At 41.9% G+C, this 25054-nt stretch overlaps 1 protein-coding gene across 2 annotated transcripts in view; it reads left to right on the top strand.

Moving 5' to 3' along the window:
* The window catches only part of EPS15 (epidermal growth factor receptor pathway substrate 15), a 99077-nt gene that overhangs the window by 26243 nt on the left and 47780 nt on the right, over positions 1-25054 (top strand). For both annotated transcript variants that reach the window (XM_067535410.1, XM_067535411.1), the window contains exons 5-11: positions 1796-1891; positions 2673-2738; positions 8782-8907; positions 9609-9668; positions 12756-12956; positions 13975-14120; positions 21632-21788. In XM_067535410.1, coding sequence (XP_067391511.1) covers positions 1796-1891; positions 2673-2738; positions 8782-8907; positions 9609-9668; positions 12756-12956; positions 13975-14120; positions 21632-21788 — 852 coding nt within the window. The remainder of the gene's footprint in view (positions 1-1795; positions 1892-2672; positions 2739-8781; positions 8908-9608; positions 9669-12755; positions 12957-13974; positions 14121-21631; positions 21789-25054) is intronic.

The raw sequence follows: 25054 nt of genomic DNA, 5'->3' as shown, positions 1-25054 counted from the left end.
GAGGGCAGGTCATATTCGACACATCTGGTATTTCATAGATAAAAGGCAAGCAGAAGAGAACGTCTCCTTTTTAAAGCGGCTGCTGTATACATCATAAAGAAACCAAAAAGGGGCACAACACTGCAAACCAACTTTCATAAAGAACCCCTACACTCCAAAGATACTGTTCCTTCACTATCCATAATATGATAGCTCTGTATATGCATCTCCAAACTGCACTGACAGCTCATAGCCAACTTCCTGTCTCTTACCATTACATTTTTCTTAGCATTATTACTTTCCAAGGATTTTCCTCCCATTGTATATTTGTGTTCTGGTTTATTGTCCAGTTGTATTACCTTGTTTTTTCTTTGTTGAATGTCATCTGTTAGTATTTCCAACCTTGGTCACCTCGTATTGTTTCTGTGGGCATCATTGGTGGTTGGAAAAACCTCCTAGCTTAATGTTGTTTGCATTTAGTTAATGGGTACTTCACCTTGTCTTCCAGATCAGACATTAGTAAAAATACCTTTTTAATTAATTATTTTTCATATTGATTTCTGCAGCACCTGGCTGGCTGACTAGAACTATGATGCATCAAGTTATGTTTTTCTTGAACACTTCAGTCAGTTTTCTGTTCTGTCCCACCTGCTCCACGTTGTTAACATTGACCTATGATTTCAGGAGAAGTCTTCCAACTGGCTCTGATTAAAGTTTATTCTCTGTACTTGTTTTAAGAAGATGGCCTGCACTGCTGTCAGACTTAACTTAGGCCAGATCTACACTATAAACTTATCTGTATAACTACATCACTCATGGGGTGTGAAAAATCTACATCCCTGAGTGAAGCAATTGTACCCACCTAACCCCTGGTGTAGACAGTGCTATGCCAACGGGAGGACTTTCTCATGTTGACATAACTACAGCCTCTCATGGAGGGGGATTAACTATGCCGACAGGAGAAGCTCTCCGTTGGTGTAATAGCATCTTCACTAAAGCACTACAGCAGTTGTAGCATTTTAAGTGTAGACCTGCCCTTAGTTATGTTAAAGAATACACTAACACATACTGCATAAATCTGTGAGCAAATGTATCTTAAATTGAAATTCTGTCTAATATGAGATGGTCCTCCAATCCAGTAAATATATGGTGATAAACAGGCAGAGACCAAGGGAGGGAAAGAGAATGGCTTCTGGAGGACAATATTTTCATCTGAGAACATTTGTCCCACCTTCCTGTCCCAAAGCTGCCCCATGAATTAATGCAGGGCAATGTTAAGTCTGTGTGTTACTATTTGTTGTCCCTCAAGTTTGATTGCTATCATTGTCGGTGCCCTTTTTGAGGATATTAAGATATTTCTGAAAATGTTGTACTTCCCGTTTCCAAGACTATATAGTGTAAAAAATGAGACATTACCTCTCTTAGCATGAAAGCAATAAAACTCTTATCCTTGGTGACCAGAGTTTCATTTCAATAGACGGAGAAGAGTTTTTCTTTCATTTCTTGCTGCACTGTAAAATATTTTGGCAGACTTTTCAATAGTTTTTCTAGAGTTGCCATTAGAGCGGTTATAGTTTAACTACTTTTTTGTACCACAGATTGATACTTTTAATGTTACTGTAAGTCATTTGAAATAAATTAAGGTTTAATAAAGTGTATTAGTTTAACCAGATGAATCATGTTAAGAAACTTTTTTCATACCAACGTTCAGCTGCTGATGTGTACCAGTGTAGAAGAATTATAAGTTGTCAGCTCTGGTTGAATTTAAGTTACTTTCATGTAGTAAATCCTTTAAAAATTCTGTTTTCTTCCATAGGAATTTTTTGTGGCTTTGCGACTAGTAGCCTGTGCACAGAATGGATTGGATGTTTCCCTGAGTAGTCTTAATCTGCCTGTTCCTCCACCAAGATTTGTAAGACATTAAAAAAAACTGTGATCAACTGATTAACCTTAAGTCCTTTAAACTAACAGTTGGGAGGGTTTAGTGTTTTATATGCATCACCTTCACTGAGAAATCTTAGTGCTATTGAAAAATTTAAAAAATGGACTTTTGGTGCAACAGTGAGTACATTAGTCTAGCTCTGCTGGAGACTTGAGTTAAAATCCTGCTTGGATCACAAGAGAAAATGTTAATTTAGGCCATGGTAAATAATTTTTGTTAGCATTGTAGTTGAATTTTTTCTAGTTAGATTTTTTTGTTTTTGTTTTTAAAGACAAGGATGTTGAAGGCAAGGGTTAAGTTGCATTTAAACGATTGAGTTGGAAAGCTTCCATGGAACCTGGTCACACTATGCCCAGCTCTGGTGCTATTCTTCCCTCATTTTCATGAGTACCAGCTACATCAAAATTAAAAAGTGACATTTGTACTGCTTATAAACCACAAGGAGTGTAACAGTCAGGTTTTACTATTTGTCTTTCCTTGGATTGTTAGAAGTAGAAATAGTCAGTTTCATTTTCATTGAAAGAATATGGTACAGCTGTAAATTAAGATTTGCTCTGGTTATGATTTGATGCTGCTTTGGGTGTGAAGAAAACAACATGCCACTTCGAGTTTCCCATCATAAATTATTGTACTTCATTAGTTGATTGATTGATTAAAATAGGATTATGGATTTGGATAGTAGAGTCCATTCAAATGAAGTCTTGCAAGTTTTCCCTTCCTAAATAATTTTGTTTGTTCTGTTTTCCATTAGAATGATACCAGTAGTCCATTACAAATCAGTGGGACACCATCATCTGACATCCCATGGGCTGTTCAGGTATGTTGAGTGTTGTAAACGGTCAATAGGCCTCCGTATCAATATCTGGCCATTTTTATGACTGCAGTTTCCAAGAAAAATTGCACTTGTTTTAGATGTGTAGTAACTGCTATCGCTTATTTCAGATTCTTAAATGTAATATTTAAATACTGGATTGCTTTCTATTTATGACAGAAAAATAACAATCCAAATCAAAGCTGTAATTGAATCATGTTCTTTTAATAGAACTTTTTGAACTGGAATTCTGTTTTATCACTTGTAGAATCTCTTGAGTGTGACATGTCTTTGAAATCTGATTATATATTGGAGATGGAAAACTTTTTGGTGAAAAACTATTTGAAATTTTCTGTTAAACTTAATGTAATTGAAAACTGATATTCTCTCAAATAATGTAATGTCTTCTGTATTCCACTTTTCATATCTGATATTCTTGAAACTGAGAGTCTTATTGTACTAACTTACATAGCAGGAAACAAAATCTTTCAGAAGTTCTGAAATATTAAAGTAAAAAAAGCAATTAATTCTGATTCTAATTCTGTATGTTGGAAATTAGCATATATTGGTAGGTTTTAGGATTTTTACAATTATCCTGAGTATGGCAGAAGCTTTAAACAATACATATACTCATTTCAAACATTATCAGCTTCATCATCTGAATTGTACTGCTGATGTAAGAGACAGAAAGACAGCTGTTCCATTTTCAGATCACTGGGCTTCTCCCCTCCTCCCCCCCCTCCAGGGCTGTCACATTTAATCTAAAGTTATTGAGAGACTAAATGTGGGAGTTCAGTCGTTTTAGTCACTATTTAAATTACACACAAACTATATCAGAAAAATATTAACGCTACAAAGTCAAGCACTCAAAAGTTAGGAAATGCCAGAATTAAGATTCTTCTTTGTGCGCATATAAATTCCAATTTCTGTGCACCTGTGCTGAGTGCATTTGAGCTGGAAATATTTGGTTAGCAGTACTTGTTGGGGAGGCACATGCACCATGGGTGTCCTTATGCCCCCACTTAGGGGCACAAAGGACTGGGTTGCTCCAACTCTGACTCAGTTCCTTCTCACTGTTTGTGGCTAAGAGTGAGGCATCAATACGATCAATTTGCTGTTCAGTTGTGGCTCATGAAAGGAGCTCAGAATGAGCTCAGAAAGGATTTCAAGTCTGTTGTGTCAAGCTGGCTCTTGGCCCTCAGAACATTCCTTCAGGTGGTGCGTGGTGCAGCATCCTGATCCATGGCAACAGCCATAGTGATGAGAAGGTCCCCATGGCTTCATGCTTCTGGCACTCCCTAGGGAAGTACAAATAATAAGGGAGGGCCTTCCATTTGAAGGCTGTAAGCTCTTCAGCGATGAAACAGATGTGGTCTTGTGCATCCTCAAGGATTCTCTTGTGACCTTGAGACTGTTGTGAGTTCACATGTCTACTCCTTACAGGATGCAATAGAGACTTTAGCTTTGATAGACCATTCTCTTCTACTTTGACAACCTGATCCATCCAGAAAAAGTCACACATTTTTTAGGTAAAAGATCATCATCTGCTTCTGCCATAGAGACCTGTTATTGGCAATCCTAGTCCTTCAAGCAGCAGATTTGACTGCTTCCTGAGAAGCAGAGTCCCAGTCACACCAGATCTTCTTGACTTGTCTCCTCCCTTTAGGAATCAGTTGTACCATTTCTGCAATGTCTGGAATATCATAATTTCAGATAGTTGTGTTCTAGACACTGAAATTGGGATGCACCATCCAGTTTCAGTTAATGCCCTATGCCTCATCCATCTTCTGTGTCCCTCTTACAAAATGATTCTGCTTAAAGAGGTGCCATCTCTTCTTGATCTGAGAGTTATCAAGGAGGTCCATCCGCAGCGCAGGAGACGGGTTTTTTATTCCTGTAGTTTCCTCATCCCCAGAAAGAAAGGGTGTATGAAGCCCATCTTAGATCTAAGGATAAATTTACTCTGCATCTAGGAGCATATTACCCAGCTTGGGTAGACAGATAGGTTAGCTCTACATAGCCAGGGATAGCATGGATGATAGCTTGGGCGGGCCACCCGAGTACATACTCAAGGGGTCTGGGTGGATTTCTACTCAGGCATCTAGTTCAAGCTGCCGCATGGGCTACCCTCAGCTACCTAGCTTTTTCTAGTGTTCTAGTTGGAGCAGCGCTAGTGCATGTCTGTCTACCTGAGCTGGGAAGCATTCTCCCAGAGGCAGTGTAGACATACTCTGAGAGGCTGGAACACCTTTATCAAAAAGATCAAGTTCAGGATGGTGTCCCTTGCTTCCTTTATTCCTTCTCTTTATCTGGATGACTGGTACGCTGCACTCCATCTGGAGGATGCCTATTTCCATATGGCTATCCACCCCAGCTACAGAAAACATCTAACATTTTCAATGGGGGACTGCCACTACCAATATATGGTACTTCCATCTGGACTATCATCAGTACTCAGAGTTTTTACAAGGTGTGTGGTGGTCTTACTGCCTTAACTAACACACATTCATCAATATCTGGATGATTGGTAATCCACAGTTTCTCCAGACAACAAGTCACAAAGATCATTCATCAGATCCAGTCTCTCTTCGTGTGGTTAGGGCTGAAAATAAACATGAACAAATCAACATTGCCTCAATTTCAGAGATTCAAATTCATTGTAGCTGTTCTCTGCTCAACAGCAACTGCCTATCTACCTCAAGAAAGGTTCTGGTCCATTTTAACCCTGTGCATTAGTCTATGATCTCACCTGAGAATGAGATCTTGCCTCAGGTTGCTTGGACCCATGGCATTCCTCATGTATTTTAGCATGCCAGAGTTTGCCTACCATACAAGCAAAGCTTGTTAAAGTCCACATATTGCCCAAGCAAGCATCTTCTGGGCAAATTGATTCACATACCTGCTCAAGTCCTAACATTAAGCTGGTGCATGAGTCTGGAAAAATGTCTGCAAGGGGGATACCTTACTCTCTCTACCCCATCTCCACTCCCCTTCTGTCAGAAACGTTAGTGATGGATACATCCACTATAGGCTGGCTGAGTACACCTAGATGGGCTAAAGACTCAATGTCTCAAGAATCAGCCTTCAATATAAATGTCTTGGAACTGAGGACTGTACATCGTGCATGCCAAGTCTTTCTGTCATGAGCACTGCATTTCAAAAGATGATGGACAAATACGACTGCAGTGTTTTACCTCAACTAATAGGATGGGGCAAGGTCAAATCTCTTGTGTCCAGAGGGTGGTGCAACTTTGGAACTTCTGCGTTCAAAATGACATCACCCTGAGAGCCTCACACCTTCTCAGGGTGCAGAATGTTCTAGCAGATTGCCTTAGCAGAGGGTTAGTCACATCATGAATAGTCCCTGAAAATCAAGTTAGTGCAGTCAAAGTTCCATAAGTAGGGGTTTCCTAATGTGGACTTGTTTGTAACCAAGAAGAAATGCAGCTACTTCTGTTTCAGGGCTGGTCAGAATCTGAATTTTGTGACAGATGCATTCCTTTTTTTCCTGGTAATTGGAGCTTCTGTATGTATACGGTCTCATCCCAATGATTCCCAGGATTATCAATCAGCTAAACCAAGAACATACTTGGATGAATCTTATAGACCTGGCCTGGCTGAGACAATACTGGTCCACAGATTTGCGAAGCCTATTGGTTCAACTTCCAGTTACGTGGCCTGTCATCCAGGACATATCACAGGATCATAGCCAGGTTCCACACCCCAGTCTGTGCATTCTCCATCCCAGGACATGGGTGTAGATTGGCTAATATCAGAGAAAGTCTGTTCTCAAGCAGTTAAAAATACGTTAATAAGCAACAGGAAGCATTCCATTAGACAAACTGGCTAAGTGGAAAAAGGTACCCATCTGGAAACACTATCAGTTGTCCCCATCCACATTGCAGATTCAGACAGTTTTAGAAAAATCAGGTCTTTTCTGAGGTAGTTACAAGTTCATTTGTCAGCCATTTCTACCATTCACCCACCTATACGAAGGTGGTCTGTATTTTCCCACCCTATGATTGAGAAGATTTATAAAGGATTTGAGGGTTATCCACCATTAAAGCATTAGTTTATCCTTGGGACCTTGAAACCTGAAAAAATCAGGTTAAATGAGACTACCTTTTGAGCCTTTAGCCTCCTGCTCCTTCTTTTGTCAGCTAAACTAGCTTATCTAGTAGTAGTCACATCCACTAGGAGAACTACAAGTTTTGATGGTGGGGGACCCCCTTATACAAAGTTCTATAATATTTTCCTTAAGACCTCATCTGAAATTCCTTTCAAAGGTAGTATAATTCCTTCGAAATCTATCAAGTTTCTTTCCAAAACCTTGTAGTCACAAGGATGGAGAGACTGTGCACTTCGGATGTCTGTAGAGGTTTCTTATTCTGTATTAATAGGACTAAGGAATTTAGATCCTGTGCAAGATTCTCTATAGTGTATGCTGAAAAAATGAGAGGACAAACTGTAACAGTACAAATAATTTCTAATTGGATCTCCTCATGTATCAGGACTTGTTATGACCTCACAAGCGTAGTCACCACCACCATCACCACGAATTAGTCCCTAGGCTACCTCTGAGGCTTTCTTGAGAAATGTTCCAATCAGAGACACTTGCAAAGCAGCAGCATAATCCTCTATACATACATTTGCACAACACTACGCAATTGTTGAAGCATCCCGAACTAATGCTAATTTTGGAAAGAGAGTCCTTCAATCTCTGTTTAAGTAGATACAGAGTTCCCACCATCAAAGGAGCATTAGTTGGAATTTATCCAGAGTGTACAAATATATACACAAGCTCTTGAATAAATGGTTACTTACTTGTACAGTAACTGGTTTTTCAAGGTGTGTGTGTGTGGGGGTGTGTGTGTGGGGGTGTGCATGCGTGTGCATGCGTTTATTCATTCCATGACCAGGGCCCCCACATGGGGAGGGGAAAAGGGTACGCTTTACTGGGGCCTGGAGCCATGGGGGGGCCAGCCCAGGCTGCAACCCCCATTACCATGAGGAAAAATTTTTTTCATAGCTCATGAGATTGTATGTATGGGATGAGAGACTGTGGTATGTGCATGGGAGGAGGCCTATGTTACAAGTTTGTACTGGGCCCAAAAAAATTATGCTTGGGCCCTGTCCATGACCCACCCTCCATCTCTGCTATTTTGGATTTTAATCTCACCAAGATTCTGGTGGTGAAAGAACTGAGGGGATCACAGTGACAGCACCCTTGCTGACCAAAGTCTCCAACTTAAGTGCCTTGAGCATGCACATACCTACAGGATAATATTTATGTACACAGCACATCTCGAAGAATCACAGTTAATGTACAGATAAGTAACTGTTTCCTGCCTGTCCAACCTTAATTTGGCCCCGTTGTGTGTATGCATTATGATAGTCTTGGATTATATGATCACATACTGTTTTTTCCACAGGCCACCTGCCTTGTTATATCCACCTATAATATTACTTTTTAAGGCCTTTATTTAAAGCCCATTGAAGTAAGTTGAAAGACAAGTTGATTTCAGTGGCTTTGGTTCAGGCTCTATCTGAATGATTTGAGAGAGAAAAATATTTAAAAATACCTCTGATGGGTGGGCGCAGGAATAAAAATGTGACTCCCATTGGAGGGGCACATTGTGTGCTGATGCCATGGCCCTTGGGCTGGAGGAATCCACTCCCCCTTCCCCCCATGGCCCCACTGGGGACCCTATGCACCCCCTTCCTTGCCTGCCACACCTCAGAGTCTGTACTCCCTGCCCAGCTACTGTTGGTTAGGAGGATTGTCTGTCCGTATCACCTCAGCTGGGGCTGGAGAAATTTAGGGCCCGTGCCCCTGCTTGCCCCCCCTTGTGCATGCCACTGACTTCTGAGATTGTAAACTCCTTGTAACAGGAACTATCACGTCATCTTACTGCAATAAGCCCACTGTGGGTGATTAACTAATATATCTTATTCTGAAATATTTGCCATCTCTTGGGTTATGTGTGCATTGTTCTAAAAGTGTTCCTATTAACAATATTATAAATCTGTTTGTCTTCTACTCTCACAGCTGGAAGAAAAGGCCAAATATGATGCTATCTTTGACAGTCTGAATCCTACGAATGGATTTTTGTCAGGTGATAAGGTGAAACCTGTACTGCTAAACTCCAAACTGCCAGTGGATGTCCTCGGAAGAGTAAGAATATCATTCCAACCAAAATTAGTGGGCTGCTGACTTGATTTGTGAATCATATATAATAAAGTAACTACTATTTAGAGGTGTCTGGGTATTCAGATTTAATATCTTTAGTAATAAAATGTAACTAATGATATATTGTAAAATGACCACACTTTCCTTTACAGAATTAATTGGTATATTTTTACAGGTTGTTTTCTATATTTAAAGCTTATTGATTTAATAGCATATATGTAAAACACTTCAGCTTTTTTTTCCATTTGGTGTGTAGATATCCCCTGCTTCTAAACAGGTACAGTTACCTTACTGAGGAGCAAAACAAACTGATAAATGTATATTTTGTTTCAAAGGATATCTTTGCAGTTATTCTGTAAAGTTATCATATTAATCTCCCTTTTAATGTATTGGACCTCTTATTAATGTATATTTTAACATTTAGTGTGTGGGAGAGGTATGTTATCCTACCTTTTCACTACTCCTCCAGAAGATAGCTTTCTTACACAATTTGATCCAAATGTACATTGCTGACTGAAAACTAGTGCTGATGGAGAATTCAATATCCTATGGTCCCTCCTGTGTGAGAGAGGGGGTTGTTGGGTGCTTTTAAAAGCCAAAACCAGATAGCAGCTTTGCTTCTGCTATTTGACACCGCATGTGTGGGGGTTGGGAGCCAATCACCCATATATTTTGATTTTCTTTAGGTTTGGGAACTAAGTGACATTGACCATGATGGAATGTTGGATCGAGATGAGTTTGCAGTTGTAAGTACATTGTTCCATTTAGTTTCAAAATTCTGCAAATCTCATAACAAAAGCCAAAAATTGGAAGCACTGTTTCTTTAGACTCCATATCTGTTCATTCACTTCTTTATTTCTGTTCATTATCCTAGCTTGTGCCACAGTGACAGTCTAAATTCCCATCTGTTTCCATTGTTTGTACTATTTTTTTCTCTCCTCTCTTCGCACCTGCCAGGTCAGTGTCCTCTTTTTGTATAGAAATCACTTGGCAGTGTGAACTGCTAAAGATTTTATTAGCATTTGAGATGTTGGGTCATACTCTATAAATCTAGTATACTTACCCATTAATTAAAAATATAACACATTTTTTAATCCACAAACCACAGGGTAGTTTCTTCTAATTATCAGGTGAGCATACAAAGTTGTTGGTCCATTTCAAAGGGTTCTTTTGAATGTTCTTTTCAAAGGACATAGCTTAAACTCCAGCAGGGATGCAAAGCTTCCCTTCTTTGGAAAGGGACCATTTTAACATAAATTGCTTCCTTCTCTTATGGAAGGTGTTGGAATCTCATTCCAGGTGGTTTTTCTTGTCTAGGATTTCTATAGATTTGTTTGGAGAGAGAATTTTGTGTATGGTGGGTTTTTTATGTATTGTAACTTTCACCTGTAGGTACACATACTTGTCACAGCAAGACATCCTTCTGAAATGTATCATTTTTAAGAATTGTGTGCAACTCTAACACTTATGTGAATTGCTATCTTCTTTTCATCAGACCAAGCGTTAACAATATATGATATTGCTTCAAATGAATAAAAAGAGAGTTTTTCCTTGGGAGGCCGGTGGCGAAGAATCTAGCAGTCTTGAAATGTGATAGCAAGCACAGAATTATTTTGACCCTCCCAAAATTCTTGCACTGGCTCTATACATAGTGGACAGGAATTAATTCCATTTAGGAATGGAGACAGTGAAAAATTGTTTTACAGGCTCAGCCAAATATCCTAATACTTGAATTGGAGATGAGTGTTCTCAAGATAGATATGCAATCAGCAACACCATTTTTAAATTTAAAAACCTATTCTGCGTTGATGTTGGGGGACCAAATTCAGCAACTGGAAAAACTGATATAAAAGAACAAGCATAAAGCACTGACTCTTCATATTGCTCATTTGTCATCTCCCTTTGTTTTGGTTTCAATCTTTCAGTTCTGCATAAAACTTTAGTTTCACTTCAGTACTTGAAAAGTTGAATTTATATGGATAAAAATGAGCAAGGAAGCTTGCTCTCACTTTAACTTGAAGATGAAGAGTAAATAAAACCTGTTGTAATCTTGCACTGATGTTGAATTAGTCAAGGGTGTGTGTGTTCAGCAGTTAGGTCAAGTAGAGAGGAAAGAACCATGTAATCAGGGTGGAAGAAATCTTTATTTTTCAGTTAGAGAAATGCATAGTATTAACAAAGGTTCAAACATCATAAGTGTTTGTTAATACAGTATTTTAAAACTCATTCCTCTGTGTCAGCCTTTTGAGAACATGAGATAAACTTTCAGAACTCTGTAAAAGAAACTAGTTATGCATGCCAAGAGCATGTCTTCTTCAATTTGGGCTTCCAGAAACTGACTCAACAATAGCCCCTCCATTTTAGTGTCGAATATTGGAGAGTTTAGTAGTGACTTCAAAATGAAAACCTTCTATATTTCTTGGGACAAAAATGCTAATAGGGAAAACACTGTTCCTTCTTCATCTTATTGACAAGCATCAACGTTTTGAGGGTGAGGCTAGAATTTTGCCTCCATAATGTATAAACATGGGTTTTAGACAGATTTAATGGGATAGAAATAGGCATATCCTTCCAGGAGATGAAGGAATCCACAAAATATTTTACTTGTGACTGCTCTGGAAGTTTTCCCCTACGCTGTCATTTGTTTCAAATTCTTCTAAAATCAGCTCTTTAAATCTCCAATTAACTGTAGTTGTGGACATAATTTCATGTACACTGTGATAACTCACCTACAGAGTATTCATCTTTGCTGTACTTATGACTTTTATTGTGTGTGTGCTGTAATTTTCACATATTTAGCTGAACGTTAAAACAGTTTTGTGAGGTTGTGGAATAACAACATACTAGGCAAGCAATGGGATGTTAGTTAACCTGATGGATAGTCTATAAAACTTTGTGAAATAGTGCATCTTAAAAAGTGACTCTTCCTAAGATGTGAACCTTCCTAAAGTATAACCCCAACGTGAAAGTTGCAGCTATTAAATGGAATGATTATTGAAAGGGACCAGTGAATATGAACAGATGCCACCAACCTGCCTCACCGGGTGGGGGTTGCTGCAGGGGTTGCCAGCAAGGGGGACAGCCCATACAGCAAGGGAGGGAGACACTTGCTGAGGGACACCAGGTAGCTCTCCCCACTACTATCACTGGAGTCTCTGATTTCTACCTTGCCTCTTTGGTTAATGTTCAGAAAGCATTTCATGTCTTTCTAATGTAGATTTTACCCTGCTGGTCTCTTGTGTTTAAATACACTTCTAATAGAAACATTAAACCTTTGGTTATACTTGATTATTCATAGGCTTTTCTATGGTGCTCATTCCTATAGTATGAATGCCTCATACATTAATGAATGTATCCCTGCAACATCCCTGTGAGGTAGGGATATATGATTATTGCCATTTCAGATATCGGAAATTAAGGCACAGAGAGATTGTGACTTGTCCAAAGGTCACAAAGCGATCCTGTGGCAGAGCTAGGAGCAGAATCCAGATCTTTCACCTAGTCCAGCACACTTTAACCTCAAGGTTGTCCTTCCTCTCCTGGTTTGTAAAGTAGTTACTGAGTTTAAGTAGGCAAAACAGGAAAGAAATATAAAAAGCAAAGACCAACAGAGGAAGAGTAAAATGATCCTTGAAAACCTTATTATAAAATGTATCCCCGAATGTGCTAGGTAACTTGCACCTCTGAGTTACAGGCTGCTTCGTTCTTTGAAAAGGTTCTTAAATTTTAGATGGTTTCAAAACTACTATAGGTCACTTCGTAAAATGGGGAAAAATATTCAAAAGACAACTCTGGTTAATGCTGTGACCATGACATCTTGTTTTCATGTTCAGGCGATGTTCTTGGTGTACTGTGCTTTGGAAAAGGAACCAGTGCCAATGTCCTTGCCTTCAGCTTTGGTGCCACCTTCTAAGAGAAAAAATGTCAGTGTTCCAGGAGTAGTGCAGTTAATCCCATCTTCAACACATGCTAAAGAGTCTCATCAGTCCTTGTCTCCTGGAAGTGTTTTACCTGCCAAAGCACCACTACCACAGGTATAGTTTGAGAATTGGATTGTGTTAAAGGATTTTCTTTTATTTTTAATCACTGCTTGTAATGAAAGATATTACGCAGATAAGCCTGGTCATATAGCTTGGTCTAGTGTCTGGTTTTTAATTTTTTTTCAGTGTGTTCATAAAGTTGGGGAGGCTGGTGGGATTAACAGGTTGGGAAGGGCAAATATGGATTTGCTACTTGTGAAGATGTTGACTTGAAGTGCTTTTTAGAAGTCTTCTGCTACATAAGTTTGACTTCAGGAAAAATTTAGTATACATTTAAAAATGTTAACCCAAAAATGTTCATTTTAAAGCATCTGGGCCTCATGCAAGGGTCAAAACATTAAGGGTATGTCTATACTGACAGCGGCAAACTCGTTGCCGCCAGATCAATCTTTCTGGATTGATTGAGTGGTCAGTGTAGACCCACTCAGTCGATCAAGAAGTCAACTGAGTAAATCCACCCCCTCAAGTAGCGTAGCGCTGCATTGATGGGAGCACGGTTCCCATCGGCGCAGTGCAGTGAAGACACCACGCAGAAGGGAAGCAGAGCAGTCGACGGGAGTTACGCAAGTTAATACTCTGTATTAAAAAACCCAACAAAACAGTAGCCCAAGTACACAACCAAATAATATTTGTCTAATCTTGCACAACGACAAATCCAGTAATCCGCAGGCAAACATTTTACCAACAAATTAATGTATGTTTTTGGGGTGTGAGGGGTTACTGATAGTGGACTGGATAGCAGGTGCAAACAACAGTGAAGTGAGATGAGGTCAGGAATTTCTACTTCAAATAAATGAGCTGTGTGGTAAGCAGCCTTTGAGACAAAACGACCTGTTCCTGGTCATGATAGAACTAAGGAACTGGAAGTAGATCTCTCCAAGCTTACTAATCATGGTTATTTGTTGCAAAAACTGATGTCGTCTGAAGAGAGATTTAGTCCTAGAATCGTGTGTTGTTCCTTAAGATAAAAACACAGTTGTCTTCAAAGAGATTTACTTTTATTTTTTCTTAGTGGGTTGTATCGCCTGCAGACAAAATCAAATATGATGAGATTTTCCTGAAAACTGACAAAGACATGGATGGTTTTGTCTCTGGGATAGAAGCCAGAGAGTTATTCTTAAAGACAGGACTGCCTTCTGCCTTACTCGCGCACATTTGGTAAGAATTTTTCTCTCTATCACCTCTTTAAAAAATAGAAAAACATCTTTTTTCTCCAGATATACTGTTTATGAAAGGTGCCACATAGATTTTTCTGCAGACTGAAGTCCTTTGCTTACCCATAGAACAGGTACGGTATGAACACCAGCAGTGTATTTGCTTTCACCTTGACCTCAATGGACTGTATGTAGAGGTGTGAGCCTTAGTGCACTTCATATAGTCATTCACCCTTTGGCCTCTCTGCTTAAGTTTCATCAGTTCTCTTATAATTATGATAATACTGGATATTTTTGATTAAATGTCCACAGAACTGTTACAATAGGTACTTTAGCCTGCTTGCAACTTACGGGCAAAACCTGACCTATCACTGGCAGCAAGGAAATACCCCATCTCCTAAAATTCCCTCCAGTTTCTCTGCCTGTACAGTGACAGGCAGGCTGAACCAGACTTCTCTGCTGCAGACCTTTTCTGAGGGCAATTCCAAACTTTATTTCAAATTTTTAGGCTAGCAATTTTTTCATTTAATAATTTGTCAGATTTCCAGCCATGTGCCAAGCCTGCATTTGATTTTTGGGAAGATTGTCTCCTCAGCTCTGCTTCCCCTTATGACATGTGCAGCATCTGGCGCTCCTCTAGGTTCCGGTTATATAGTGATAGATAAGTGTTAAGTGACAATAAGAGGTCTCTCTGCTTCTGGGACTCCCATACCTGGGGCCCCGGCGTATGCCTCGGGCCCAAAGCTTCAAACCCTGCGGATCCTGCAACAAATCTATGCTGAAATACGACCCGCACGACTTGTTTGAAGTGTTTGGGAGAGTCGCACCAAACAGATTGTTTCAAGATCTGTAAAGGGTTTCGTCCAAGGAGCTGTAAGGACAGGAGTGCATGCCTGAGGCAGCTCTTCGGCCGCAACCTCTGGACCCGGCACTGGGTGCGTTGGTGCATAGTGCCCTGGCGTCAGTAAGAGGCCCGGCACCGATAAAGTCCTTGGTGCAGAGGGAGCCTCAGCACTCTCACTCACCAGTAGCAAAGACTGTATGGCACCACTCCCATTCACCAGTGCCCCATTGCCCCGTAAGAAGCACAGGGCGAACAAGGGGCACTTGCCTTCGGTGCAGTCCTTGGACAAGGGTGCTGGCCCATTGTTCCCACAGGAGTCTTGAGCCCAGTAGAGCACAGGTTTCCCAGTGATGGAGAGTGAGGTGGAAGAACTGGACCTCCCCTCCACATCGGATACGTTTGAGGCGGCACAGGACCTGATTGCCATGATGATGCAGCAGTCTCCCATCTCAGGAGCAAAGGTGCCAGATTAAAGACCTCCGGCACAGCTAGCTGCGGTGTCGTCTAGAGGCAAGCCTCCCGTGATGCGGTGCAGGTCACCTTTGCCTAGGCATTGGTCACCATCTCCTAGGCATCAATCTGCATTGCCCTGGCACCGATCACTCCTGCATCTCCATTTGCCTTCCCCACAGCACTGGTGCTGGTCAGCTGCACCTAGGAGCTGGTCAGCCTCGCCTCAGCACTAATTACCCTCGCCACAGCACCGATTGCCAGCACTGTGGCACCACTTGAAGCCTGCAGTTACTTCAGCACCACTGTGGTCCCCACGGTCAGAGTCTAGGTCATCGGACTCCAGTGCCTCAAAGAGACATAAGTTGGACGGATAATATAAGGCAGAAAGACAGCAAGCACCTCTCGCTGGACCTTGGCCTATGCAGTGGTAGTTGCCCCAGCAATGGACCTTTTGGACTTCGTCAGCGTACCACCAAGACTAAGGGTCCCAGCCCAGGCAGCCTTATTTGGTCGCCTCAGAGAGCCATGCGGCTGGCACCCCGGAACGCAGCTCCGTGCCGTGTAGCACTGAAGCCAGTGGGCACAGGGAGGCAGTGCCGCCGAGGGCAGTTTGTGTGGCATGCAGTGTTGGAGAGGAGGTGGATCCGGGTACCGAGGCGGAATCCGACATTTGTAGGGAGGGGGTACGGAAGACTCGATGGGCCAGGACATTCCCTGGGAGGAAGGATGACCCAGGGACTCATTGTCTTCCTCCCCGATGAAGCAGCAGTGGGGACATCGACCACCATGCTTCTCATGGACAATAGGACTCACCAGGAGCTCTTGAGACGGGGGTGGCCCAGAACCTGGGTCTACAGGCGGAAGAGGTTTGAAAGTCCATAGATCCTATGGTGGACATTTTGGTTCCGGAGGGCCCCTGGAGAGTAGCCCTGCCACTGATTTAAAACGGTGCAGTCCACTATGAAGACACTGTGGCAAACGCCGGCCTCTATCCCTCCTACAGCAAAAGGGATAGAGAGGAAATATGTCACCCCTTACAAGGGATATGAGTATCTCTTCATCCATCCTCAGCCTGGTTTGCTCATTGTGTCTGCGGCGAATGAAAAAGAGAGGCAGGGGCGGGCAGCAGGGTCTGACACCAAAGGTGAAGGAGCCTAAAAGACTAGACCTGTTCGGGAGGAAGGTCTACTCCACTGGGGGCCTGCAGCTGAGAATCACCAACCAACAGGCAGTCCTCAGCAGATATAACTTCAACTCATGGGACACGATGGCAAAGTTTAAAGACCACCTTCTGGCTGAGTCTAAAACAGAGTTTGGAGTCATGGTGGAGAAGGGAAAAGTCATAGCCAGGACATCATTACAGATTGCGCTAGACGCCACTGACTCTGCGGTAAGGACTATGGCTTCAGGGGATTGGCCATGAGAAGAAGTTCTTGGCTGCAGGTGTCAGGCCTCCCTTCTGAGGTCCAGTCCACCATCCAGGACCTTCCCTTTGAAAGGGTGGGGCTATTTTCAGAGCAAATGGACTCCAAGTTGCATAGCCTCAAGGACTCTAGGGTGACCCTGAAATCCTTGGGGCTACATATGCCCTCCACGCAGAGGAAGCACTTATAGCCCCAGTCTGGGCAAAGGTTTTATCCTCAGCATCCTTGGCAGGACTTCTCCAGGAGAAGGGACAGGAGCAATAGGTGTAGGATGCCTCAGCCGCCCAACCCTGGCAAAGGCACAAGGAAGCAGCTGCCAGGGCCAAAACAAAACTTGAAGATGTGCCCAAGGGCGACACTCCAGGACAGTTACCAGATCCTGCCCTCCCTTTTCGCAATAGATTATCCCATTTCTACCATGCTTGGACCCAAATAACATTGGACAGGTGGGTTGCATACAGTAGAAGTGGGGTATTCCCTCCAATTTTGTTCTACCCCACCTTCCCACTCCCCTTCCTGGTCCCTGTTCAGGGACCCCTCTCATGAGCAACTTCTCATAGGAGAGGTGCAGGAACTGCTTCGCACTGTAGTGGTAGAAGAGGTCCTTCAGAAGCTAAGAGGAAAGGGGTTTTACTCCAGATATTTCCTAATCCTGAAGGCAAAAGGAGAGCTGAAGCCTATTCTCGATCTGCGGAATCTCAACAAGTTCGTAAGGAAGCTGAAATTCCGCATGGTCTCCCTAGCCTCGATCATTCCCTCTCTGGATCTGGGGAACTGGTATGCCGCCCTCGACCTAAAAGATGCTTACTTCCATATCTCAATAATGCTCTCCCACAGGAGGTTTCTCAGGTTCATAGTAGGACACAACCACTACCACTTTGTGGTCTTCCTGTTCGGCGTATTGGCGGCTCCGAGAGTCTTTACCAAATGCACGGCTGTGGTTGCTGCATTCCTGAGGAGGCAGGTATATGCATATCTGGACGATTGGCTAGTCAAGGGCCGTTTCAAGGAGCAGGTGGAAGCACACGTCGCTCTAATACGGGCAGTGTTCCTCAACCTGGATCTACAACTAAACGTGAGCAAGTCGACTCTAGTGCCCACGTAAAAAATAGAATTTATGGGGGAGGTCCTGGATTCAGTTCAGGCCAGAGCTCTGCTGCCGGAGTCTTGTTTCCCGTTTATGGGCTCCATAATATAGACCCTCAGCAATTTTCCTACTACCACAGCTTGAAGCTGCCTGATGCTTCTAGGCCACATGGCCTCCTGCACATATGTGGTCCAGCATGCAAGGCTGCAACTGAGACCTCTCCAGTTGTGGTTAGCATCGGTCTACCGACCCCACAGAGACGGTCTGGACAGAGTGGTTTCCCTCCCACCTCAGATTGTAGAGTCCCTTCAGTGATGGCTCAACCCCAGTCATGTGTGCCAAAGGGGTCCCATTTGCCAGGCCTAAAGCTGCCAGGCCAGGTGTTCCAGTCTCGCCTGATGGGCAAAGAGATGTCAGTATTGATGGAGAACACCATGGCAATGTTCTAGATGAACAGACAGGGGGAAACGCTTTTCTTTCCCCTGTGCAGGGAAGCCATCGAACTCTGGGACTTTTGCATCGCCTGCTCCATAAACTTGGAAGCGTCCTACCTTCCTGGCACCCAGAATGAGCTGGTGGATCACCTCAGCCTCTCCTTTAACACCCACGAGTGGTCTCTCCGCACAGATATCCTGAGAACTATTTTCCAGGAGTGGGGGTTTCCCCAAGTGGACCTCTTAGAGATGCGGTCCAACAGGAAGTGCCACCAGCTTTGCTCCTACCAGGGGCATGGTCCAAGTTCCATGGCAGATGCCTTTCTTCTTCCCTAGGTTCACCACCTACTTTATGCGTTCCCGCCATTTCCTCTCATCCACAAAGTCCTCTGAAAATCAGGAGAGATGGGGCTGCAGCTATTTTTATAGCCCCAGCGTGCCCGAGGCAACACAGGTACAGGATGCTGCTGCAGCTCTCCGTAGACACACTGACCACCCTGCCACTGGTTCTGGACCTGATCATGCAGAATCATGGTTGATTGTGTCACCCCAGCGTAGAGGGGGAGACAGTGCTCGGAGCAGGTGCAGGAGATTCTCCTCGGTGTTAGGAAGCCATCCACCAGAGCGGCGTACTTGGTTAAATGGAAGAGGTTCTCAGTTGGTCGCTACAAAAGAGCACTCTTCCAATGCAGGCGTCACTGCCTCTTGTACTAGACTACCTAACTGCACCTAAAGCTGTCAGGTTTGGCGGTTGCGTCTGTGAAGATGCACTTGGCAACTATCTCTGCCTTCCATCCAGGAGAAAGGGGCTGCTCGATATTTGCCAATCCTATGGTGTCCTGTTTCCTCAAAGGCTTAGAAAGACTTTACCCTCCAGTACGTTGTCCAGTTCTGGCACGGGACCTTAACCTGATGATCAATAAGTTGATGGGCCCCCCCTGTTGAGCCCCTAGCTTCGTGTTCTCTGTTGTACTTCTCGTGGAAGGTAGCCTTCCTTGTGGCTATCACCTCAGCAAGGAAAGTGTCTAAACTCAAGGTGTTAACCTCATGGCCCCCGTATACAGTATTCCATAAAGACAAGGTGCAGTTGCACTCGCACATGGCTTTCCTGCCCAAAGTGGTCTCAATTTCATGCTTGTCAGGAGATTTTCTTGCCAGTGTTCTTTCCAAAGCTGCATGCCAGTAGAAGGAAACGTAGTCTCGACTCCTTGGATGTCAGATGGACACTGGAATTTTACATAGTGAGAACTAAACCCTTTCGTAAATCGAATCAGTTCTTCGGCCCTGGTTCTCATAGCGCACTCCACGAGAGCTCAGGCCTCGTCAGCAGCATTCCTGGCCCACATCCTCACATAGGAGATCTGTAGGGCCTCAGCCTGGTCTTCTATAAACACATATACTTAGCATAATGCTATTACCCAGCATGTCAGAGACGATGCAGCATTTGGTAGAGCAGTGCTCCAGTCAGCAATCTCGTGAGCTCTGACCCCTCCTCCGTTGGTCCCCTTGGAAATCATCTGCTTGGATTCGACATCAGCAAGCACTCAAAGAAGAAAAAACGGTTACTTCCTTCTGTAACTGTTGTTCTTCGACTGATGTTGCTCATGTCCCACCTGGCTAACTCTCTTGTCAGAGCCAATCAGCAAGAAGGAACTGGAGAGGTGGTGGGTTGGTGGGACCCTATATACAGCACCATGGAGGCACCACTCCAGGGGGCGCCTGCACCGACCCGACAGGTACCACTGGAGGAAAATCCTTCCAATGACTGTACATGTGGCGCACGCACACCTGCTTGAAATGGACATGAGCAACACATCTCGAAGAACAACAATTACAGAAGGTAAATACGTTTTTTTTTATTCACTCACGTCTTGGATTATCTTCACTGTGGGAGTTATCAACTGGAGGGAACTTGATGAGGTAGGGCATTCTCCTGCTGCCAGTATCTGAGATCCAGCTCTGGTACCAACTTGAAAACTGGCTGAAGTACCCGTCGTAACAGATCTCTGGACCTTACAACTTGAAGAAAGGAAATTTTTCAGATAAACATGGATAGGTTTTCCTATTTTGAATCTTGCTAAATTCTTGACATCAGTGACTTCCTGTGGCAATAAGTTTCACAGTCTAATTAATTATGAACTCTGTGAAATTTTATATCAATTTTGAATTTAGCCAAAATTGATCTTTGTGATATGGAGACTTGTTTATTAAATGTTGGACTGAGAAATAAAATATCCTACAATATTTACTTTTGTAATTCATACATTTACATTAATTTGTTTACAGTTTAATTCTTCAGATTTAAGACTTCAGATTTAACATGATGTCTTTCTGTAGGAGAATTTTTGTAAGTACTAGGTTAAAAAGTCCTAGTTAATGTGTTTCAGCTCATATTTGAGCCATCATCTGGTACACTTGAGAATAGGTCTAGGAGCTGATTTCTTAATCTGGATCTGTCATGGAGCAACTTCTTGAGCAACTGCTCAATAAGAGAGCAAAACTCGGGGGGAAGAACCCAGGAAGAAGTCTCTTTCCTGTTCTACCTCCTTATTAAGCATCTTGACAGGGACCTTAGGCCACTTAAATGAGTACAATGCGTTCTCTCTCCCCTCCTTCCTCCCAACAACTCAGTTTGGGCAGAAAAGGGTTACCCTTCCTCTGGGCAGAAAAGGGTTCTCTGGAGGCAAATTGGATCAATTCCATGTATGCATCTTCAGCCTTTTGTCCTTGAGGGCAGCAATGTCAGAAAAGCAGTGTGCCACTTGCACCCACTTGAGCTGTGCTTGAAAGGCTTTAGACACAATATGAACACTGCAGAACCTGGAACATGTGGTCCTCGCTGCTGCCACCATATAGCAGACCTCAGGGATCCCTTCCTGATATCCCACATTTGGACCTCCTAGAATAAGTGAAGATGTGTGGACCCCATGTAGCAGAGAGGTGTATAACCATGGAATCTCCCATCCTGGGTAAGTCCATTCCAGTATGTTAATTTCTGGGGAGTCCAGTTTGAAATCCTAGTCTGCTCCTTGGGAGATCCAGAAGTGTTCTTATACAGGTGTTCAAAATACGATGGGAATGAGACACACTTTTCTCAGTGTTGAAGATTCATTGCTGTTTGTAAGCTGATTTGAAGATATAAAACAGTATCTGCGTGCTAGCTGCTGTCATAATTTCCCACTGCCTGTGTACACATTCCTTGACAATATTGTACTTGTTAAGATGAGGTGTTGCATTTGATTGGTTACTCTCTGTCTGTGTTTTTGTGTACAGGTCCCTTTGTGACACACAGGACTGTGGAAAGCTTTCAAAAGAACAGTTTGCCTTGGCTTTCCATTTCATTACTCAGAAGTTAATGAAGGGCATTGATCCTCCTCAGGTTCTGACTGCAGAAATGATCCCTCCCTCAGACAGGGCCAGCTTACAAAAGGTAAGGATCTGTCTGCCTTTTAAGTAGAAACCTCAAATATACTAAATGAACTTTGAATTCAAGTGCTATTAAATAAAAAAATAAAGTAAAACCAATTTTTAAAATCTATTCCGAGACATGGTTGTGGTACCTTTAAAAAAAGATTAATTACCATGAACAGGTGTACTGCTTTTGTCAGTTTACATCCATAGATCTGTCTGCATATATGCTTTCTTAGTAAACTTATTTGCTACACCGGCCAACCAAACAAAGACTTGCTTTTGAGGAATCATGAAATCAGCTTGTCAAAAGAATAAACCTATTCCTGGGTATCCAAAGATGAATTTCATTGTGTACCTGAAATACTATATGCACAAATTATCTTTTCCTTAATTTTTTAAAAGTGGTATTTTCACATTTCCCTATTTCAAGAAGTCAGTTGCTACTAAATAAAATGAAACCCTTTTGCATCTCTGTGGTTAATTCATTTTTTTAAAAGTGTGTGTTTTAAATTAGTTTTTAACTATCTATTTGTATTCATAAAAACATTTCAAATGTCCTTATAGCCCTTTGGCCATTAAACAATCCATTGCTATATTAACTCAGTTGCTTTTAGTTGCTTAACATTTTATTAATTAGAGCAGCAGTCAAATAGAGGTCACAATAAAATCTGTGTATGATGTATTGTAATATCTGTCATTATTACTAACATCGTCTCTTTCTTGTGCTAAACATTGACATAGCTTTTAGAAGTGAAATGTTATCTTGGATGTTATCTTCATAATAAACAGAATGAGAAATTCTCACCTGAAAAATTATAAACTTGAAATTTTCCATTACTTTTGAGTTTCTGCAATTGGTACCTAATTTTTTTTTACATTCGGTTTAAAAAATAAAACAAAACCCTGTTTTATTTGTGCCTTTACTAATCTTTTTTGTGTGTTTGCTTTCCTTTCTGTCTCTTCCAGTTTGGACTATTTTTTCCATTCTGCACCACTCTGCTTTACATCTTTATTATTCTGTCAGTTTCTTAACTCTGCTTTCTCAAGGTTAGAAGTTCTTTGCTTTTTCTAATATGTAATACTTGTTGGTTTGATGATGAGCATTTCAAAATGTCTCTTCAGTAGTCTTTGAAATACCATAGCACTTTAGGTAGATGTTAGGTTATGTTGATAATTTTTTTAATTAATTTTGTTTTTAATAGACTAGCCTTTCATCTGGAGGGATCCCATGTTGCTTTGCGAACTTGAACTGACATAAAAAAACTATTTAATTTTCTCTGTTTATCAATAAAGATTGCATCAGAGAAATGCAGCCAGCTCTGAGGGGAGGAGGGGTGAACATTGGTAGCTGTGATGTAATGTTTCTATGTGCTGTTAAAGTTCAGAATAGAAAGTGACACATTTTATTCCATTGAAACTGCAGAGAAAATGCTAAGCCATAGAGTAATCACCCCCAAACTGATAACTGACAGTATCATTGCAGCTAATATCCATGCTGTTAGAGAAGGTGCTCTGAAAACACTTAATGTCCAGACTTTGACTTGTACAGTAGTCGAGATCAGTGTTGCTTGCTACTTCTTTTTAGTGCATCACGTGATACCTTCTCCGCATTCCTAAAATACTGAGATTTGCAGTGAATTTTCACTTCTAATACACAAAGTGAGACTGAGAAATTGTTTAAAAGAGGGAAAGATGGGTTTCAGCTGGTTCTGTAAATCCCTCCCATACTTTTAATAAATTCCTTTGTAATGTTCAACTTATTAAGCTGGTCAACAGCCTGAACATGCAGTTCTCAAAAGAGATATTCTTTTATGCCGTAAAATATCCAATGTAGACAGCTACATTTCTCAACTTGGAATTTATAGGGGAAGGCAAAAAACCAAGCGGGGGGGAGGAAGTGCTGCAGACAACTACTGCAGTGACATAGTCTAGCTGCACTTAGTCTTTTGATTCCCTATGCCCATGTGATGACATTCTAGTAGCAAAAAATATCAACAGCCATAATCGTGTAGCATTACTCACTGTTGGGGTGTAGAAATGGAATGGGTTGACAAAAGCAGCATTTGCCTGGTAGAGTTCTATCTTTACTAACGTGGCTGACAGTAAGAATTAATATAATCGGTTTCTTGGGGGAAGAGAGTAGGTGGTGTAATAGGTTAATTAATTTTCTGCAATCTCTCCAATTTTTCAACATCCTTTTTAAGATGTGGGCACCAGAACTGGATGTGGTATCACAGTATTGGCCACACCAATGCTGTTTTGCAGAAGTAAAATCACTTCTTCACTCACTATTCCCATTTACATATACAAGGATCTCATTAGCTGTTTTTGCCACAGTATCTCATTGAGAGCTTCTATTGAGTTGCTTGTCCACTGTGCCCCCAAATCCTTTTCAGTCCCTGTTTTCCATGATACAGTCCCCCATTCTGTAGTTTTGGCCTGCATTCCTTGTTCCTAGAGGTATAACTTTGCATTTGGCTGTATTAAAATGCATTTTTAATGGGCTCAGTTTACCAGTTGATCCAGATTGCTGTGTGTGATTGCCCTGTCGTCATTTATCACTTCACCACTCTGTGTTATCCTTAAATTTAATCAGCAATGATTTTATATTTACATCTAGATCATTGATGAAAATGTTGAATAGTATTGGGCCTGGTACCGATCCCTGCAGCACCCCATTAGAAACACCCTCATTTGATGATGCTTCCTCATTGAAAACAACTTTTGAAGATCTGTCAATTTGCCCATTCTTAATTTTAGAGGGGGATCTCAAGAAGAGATTCAATGAGATACTGTATGTAGGGAGAGGCAAAATTATGTACCAGTCCTCAACTGTTTGTAGCTGTAAAGATCCAACATCCACTCAGCCATTTTAAAAAAAGCCTCACAGGTTTTTTAGCAGGGTTGATCAAGGCCCTTAAACATCTTCAAACCTCTGAAGAGATTAGAGATGATGAAAGGGCTTATGAATTGATTGCCCCTGTGGAGAAAAGGCAAGTAAAACTGTTCCTGATGTGAGCTCTGTTTGGGTGGATCCCTGGGGTTGATCTAATTTACAGCAGATTTACATGGCTACCAGTGTGCTGCTCTGCAGCCCAAAAGAACTGAAGTGCAAAGTAGTTTGGTCATTCTCCCTCCCTCAGAGCACGTACATATGTAAAATATAGAAATATTTGTTTTCTGGGTGGGAAAACCCTAAAATTTAAGAAGTATTCAGTTTTCAGATGAGTGCAAATGCCTTCATAAATCATCTAAGTGGAAAACTTTAGTGGTTTAATCCTAGTC

This window comes from Emydura macquarii, unplaced genomic scaffold (genome assembly GCF_026122565.2).
Source record: "Emydura macquarii macquarii isolate MOO-44397 ecotype Brisbane River unplaced genomic scaffold, CSIRO-AGI_Emac_v2 contig_3506, whole genome shotgun sequence".
NCBI classification, from domain to species: Eukaryota; Metazoa; Chordata; order Testudines; family Chelidae; genus Emydura; species Emydura macquarii.
Note: the sequence above shows the minus strand (reverse complement) of the source record. Positions and strands in the feature narration are given on the sequence as shown.